Source organism: Ceratotherium simum, chromosome 33 (assembly GCF_057802395.1).
Source record: "Ceratotherium simum simum isolate JZ-2026a chromosome 33, ASM5780239v1, whole genome shotgun sequence".
Lineage (NCBI taxonomy): Eukaryota > Metazoa > Chordata > Mammalia > Perissodactyla > Rhinocerotidae > Ceratotherium > Ceratotherium simum.
Window position 1 is genome coordinate 3,579,660 of NC_141932.1, and position 5,224 is coordinate 3,584,883.

General features: G+C 52.6%; 1 protein-coding gene across 1 annotated transcript; it reads right to left on the minus strand.

Annotated features, from left to right (window-relative positions):
- Positions 1-301: 301 nt before the first annotated feature.
- LOC101400023 (olfactory receptor 10A7-like) lies at positions 302-2,970 on the minus strand. The gene is made up of 2 exons (XM_004439220.1): positions 2,891-2,970; positions 302-1,328 (listed from the first exon to the last, which is right to left on the minus strand). The coding sequence occupies exons 1-2, from the start codon at positions 2,968-2,970 to the stop codon at positions 302-304; spliced, it is 1,107 nt and encodes a 368-aa protein (XP_004439277.1).
- Between the last annotated feature and the right edge of the window lie 2,254 nt (positions 2,971-5,224).

The window sequence follows — 5,224 nt, forward strand, 5'->3', positions numbered from 1 at the left end:
CTAAAGCTGGCAACACCACTTCCACAGGAACTGTGCTATTGCCATGCTTTTAAACACGGATACAGCTCATGCTCCACCACCAGACACAGAACCCTAACATGCTCAACAAACTGAGTGTGACTGAATGACGGCTGGATTCAAGACACCCATTAGGGAAGTGTTGGTGCCGTTTTCAAAAGAGGGAATCATAGGAGGAGAATCAGAAAGAATTCAGTTTAGTGCACAGTGAGGCACCTAAAGACCACTCCAGGTAAGAGAGTCAGGAAATGGCTGGATGAATGGTTCTGGAATCACGGGGAGGTCATGGAATATGGGATCCTCGTCTTTGAACACACATGCGCCCCAGGGCAGCCTTCACCTCCTTGTTCCGAAGGCTGTAGATGAGAGGGTTGAGCATGGGGGTCACCAGGGTGTAGGAGAGGGACACCACCTGCTTGCTCTCTGGGGAGTAGCTGGCCTTGGGTCGCAAGTGGATGACCCCCGTTGTGCCATAAAACAGAACCACCACCACGAGGTGGGAGGCACAGGTGGACAGGGCCTTGTGGCACCCTGTGGCCGATGGCATCTGCAGGACAGTGGCCAGAATCTTGGTGTAGGATGCGACTATCAGACAGAAGGGAACAATCATAATCATCACTGTGGCCACCAACACGTTGGCCTCAAAGACCCTGGTGTCCACACACACCAGGCTCAGCAGAGGGGCAATGTCACAGAAGAAGTGGCGGATGCCCCGTGGCCCACAGAAGGGAAAGTGGAACAGCCAGATGGTGAAGACCAGTGACACGGGGACTCCACCTAGCCAGCACGTGGCAGCCAGCAGGCGGCAGAGCCGTGGGCTCATGATGGCGCCATAGCGCAGGGGCCTGCAGATGGCCACGTAGCGGTCCCAGGCCATGGCGGTCAGGAGGAAGCACTCGGACGTGACACAGGACAGCAGGAGGAGCAGCTGCAGGGCGCAGCCCGCGGGTGACACGCCCCGCCCGGGCCGCAGCAGCGTCACCAGCAGCCGGGGCACGATGTCCAGCGAGAAGCAGATCTCCACCAGGGCCAGCTGGCGCAGGAGGAAGTACATGGGCGCGCGCAGGGCCGGGTCCAGGGCGGTCAGCAGCACGAGGAGCGCGTTGCCCAGCAGCGCGAGCAGGAGCACGGCCAGGAAGAGCGCAGCCAGCAGCGGCCGCAGCGCGGGCACGTGCGCGAAGCCCAGCAGGACGAACTCGCGGCCAGAGCTCTGGTTGGCCCAGGGCGGGGCTGCGGGGGCGCCCGGGGAGCCCAGGGCCACCGGCATGGACCCAGGGGGGACGTGGGGACCGCGCCCGGGGGCGAAGAACCTGGGGGAGGGGAGGAGGTAAGAGGAGCCGTGAAGAGGAGAATCGCGCCTGCCTCGCCTGTGTCCCCCACAGCGCACGCTACACAGAGCGGCGGAGGAGTCCTATTAAAAGGCAAATCAGATCACACCACACGCGGGACCCTCCTTGCACGCCCAGTGAACGTGGAGTGAGATCCAACGGCCTTACCAAGGCCCACGAGGCCCTGGCGGGCCCCGCCCACCTTTGTGACCTCGTCTCCACTGGGATCCTTCCACGATGCCTTGTCCTCCCTCAGGGCCTTTGCACTGGCCCGTCCCCCCACTCCCCCTTGAGAGGCTCTTTCCCCGGATGTTTGTATCACTGTTTCTCTTTCACAACAGTGATATCAGCCTGTGTGGAGTGGCTACCTTCCCAACCCCGTCTCTTTCTGATCCTCTCGCTCACTAAATCCAGCTTCAAAGACTTCGTTTTCTGTGATATCTGCCATTTCTTTCCCACCTCAGGGCCCTCTGCTTCAGACGCTTCTCCCCTGGGTGTTTGTATAACTGTTTCCTTCTCCTCCTACAAATATCAGCTAAGATGCCTCTCCCCCTGAGAGAGTCCTTTCCCAGGAACCTGCCCCCCAACTGTCCACACACTGGTCACTCTCTCTGACATCATCTCGTCCCCGAAAGCACATTGGAAGTGGCCTGGGTCATCTGCTTACTTGTTTATCATCTGCCTGCCCCACTAAGAGTGTCACGTTCATGAGGGCTTTTCTGCCTGGTTCACTGCTGTGTTTGTGGCACACAAGAGTGCCGGGCACACAGGAGGTGCTCAATGAAGTTCAGTCCATTAAATGGTTGAGTCTCTTTTCCAGTAGACAACAGACAAAATATGTACTTTCTCCCCACACGCTGTTTTCTGTTCTGTTTGGTTAAAATCTGTTCTGTCTCATTTTAAATGTTGTTTTTGACCATCTAAATCAGTGGTTGTCAACTGGGGATAATTTCGCCCCCAGGGGACGTTTGGCAGTGTGTGGTAACATTTTGGACTGGTACAACTGAGATGCTGGTGGCATCTAGTGGTTAGAAGACAGGGATGCCGTTAAACATCCTACAGTGCACAGGACAGCCCCCCGTCTGACACCCAAAATGATTCTAAGAACTGAGGCTGAGAAACTCTGATATAAATTGATTTCAGGATCCACTAATGGGTCACCTCCTGGATCATTGCTGCAGCCTCCCCATCAGCCTTCCCATCTCCACTCTCTGTCCAGCATTCATTGTATCCACACTCTCCTCCCATGAAATCCCTGCCATTTTCTTTGCCCTCTTGGGAATGACACAGATAAATGATCGGGCTAGCAGTCATGCCCAGGGAGGGAAAGAGAGGGACTCAATCTTATACATGCCAAGCGCTTACACAGGACTTATTTTGTACCAGGCATTGTTTCAAGCATGTTACTAATGCACTGACTCCTCGCCACAGTCTTAGGTACTGTCATCCCCATGTAACAGTGCTGGGAACCGAGACTCAAAAGTTAAGTAACTTGCCCCGGGCCCCGTAGCTCATACGGGGAACATGTCAGCCAATGTCCAAACCTTGGCCAAAATGACTCACTGTTGTTTCCCAGGAGGCTGTCCATGCCCTCGGTCTCATATTCAAGGGCTTTCCTGGCCATGTTAGGGATGACCTGAGCATATGATGCACAATGACAACCACCTCCATTAATGACCCAGCACCTTCCATGCAGCCCCAGACCCACGTAGGGTGCTCTGGACAGGAAAGGAACCATCTGCCTTGAAGTCACTTTCCTAAACAGAGGTTTAGTGCAAACAGCATTAATGGTGGAATGCTTGCTATGGGGGGATGGAGTCAGAGCTTAACTATCCCACCGACTACTGGGGTGAGAATAGCCCAGAGTGAGAGCTCAGAGCAGCTGTGCAACCCTGGGCAAGGGGCTTAACCCTGATGAGGTCTCCATTCCCTCATCTGCAAAAGAGAGGTAACAATACCTATGGTTCAGGGCTGGTGGGAGGAGAAAGGCCTGGCAAAGAGCAGGTGCCCCCAAATATTTCAGGGAACCGCCTTAAAGCCAACCAGATGGAAACTTAAACCCAAACTCTACCACCTACTAGCTGTGTGACTTAATAAACCTCTCTGAACCTCTGTTTCCTTGCCTGCAAACTGATGATAATAATGGTGTCTGTTCCATAAGACTGTTGTGAGAATTCATTGAGATCATGTACAAGCCTTGGGACACAGTAAGCATTCAGTTACTGTTAGCAATGATCACCAACCTCATCACCACCGTCTCATCACTACTCCCACCACCACCAGCTTCATCACCGTTACCACCATCATTATCATCACCATCATCACCACCATAATCAACATTTTCATCGCCATCATCACCATCATCATCATCACCACCACCATCATCATCACTGTCAAAGAATGACAACACCATGACCCACTGTTACAAATTATCATCATTGTCTCGAGAGGGGCTGTGGCCATCCCAGCATCACACAGTCAGACAGAGCCCCAGACTCCTCTTCCCCTCACAGCCTGGAGCCCTTCTCCTTCATGAAGGACCCACTTACCTTCTCCTTGTTCTTTCTGGAGCCAAGGACAAAGCTCTGACTACCCCCTTGATCCAGGAGCTCCCAGAGCTGACTGGGATCACAGGAACCAGAAATTTGGGTCTTTGGTTCTAGTCACAGGCTGAGAGCCCTGAGGACTCAACCCACAGAGAATTCCATTCATTAGCAACTCCATGCCTGTGTACCCACATGAGGGCAGCGGGAGCTGGGGAGTGTGGAGCCTCTGCTTCCCTGGAGGCTGTGGTCCCCACCACATTCCCTCTTTCTGGGCTTCTCCATCCCATGGTGCTTCTGACCTCCTGCCTCCAAGATGTCCCAGAGGGGCTGGATTCTGTCTGCTCCTATCACCACATAAAGAACTCCACAATCTTCACCCTGGGATTCTAGGGCCCCTGAAGTTTGCCTCTGCCCACCTCCCCATCCTCACCACACTTGGCCACACCCCATGCCTGCTGGTTATGTCAGGGGAGCTGAAATAAGCTCTGTGCTTATGATTTGTGCTCTTTCCTCCATGACTGCCATGCTTCAATCACAAAGATAAAAATAGCCGTTTTAAGCCCCTTATTGTAGAAAATGAAAATACTAGCTATTGACGACAGTGGTTGGATGTCTGCGCTCCGCAATTTTTCCCCACTTGCTTGCTTGGACAAAGGGTTTGAACACCATGAGCTGCAGTTTTCTCTTCTGTAAATGTGGCATAAAATAGTACCTACCTCCTAATGTTGTGTGTGCGTGTGATGATCAAAATAAATCATGCTTCTAAGTGATTAGCACAATGCCCGGTTCTTTCCATGCCATGAATAAACGCTCACTAGAACCACTATTACCACATCCTTAACCACCTCTCCAGGGACTTCAATAGTTCTCCTCATGTTGCAAATGCTCAATATGTGTTTGTAGAATGAATGAATGAGTAAGCTAATGACCGTTGCCACTTGTTGAATGGCTATTGTATGCCAGATACCTGCTTAAGTGTTTTACAAAGTGTGAATCAGTTTAGTAAGTCACAAACAGCATTAAAAATGGAATAGAGGGCCAGCTCCGTGGCTTAGCGGTTAAGTGCGTGCGCTCTGATGCTGGCGGCCCGGGTTCGGATCCCGGGCGCGCCCCAAGGCACCGCTTCTCCGTCCAGCGCGAGGCTGAGTCCCACGTACAGCAACTAGAAGGATGTGAACCTATGACATACAACTATCTGCTGGGGCTTTGGGGGGAAAAAAGTGAATAAATAAAATCTTTAAAAAAAAAATGGAATAGAGCAGAGAATATCACCATCTCGGGACATAAGGATAAATGAAGTTCCACCCATGTCTGTGTCTGTGTCTATACCTC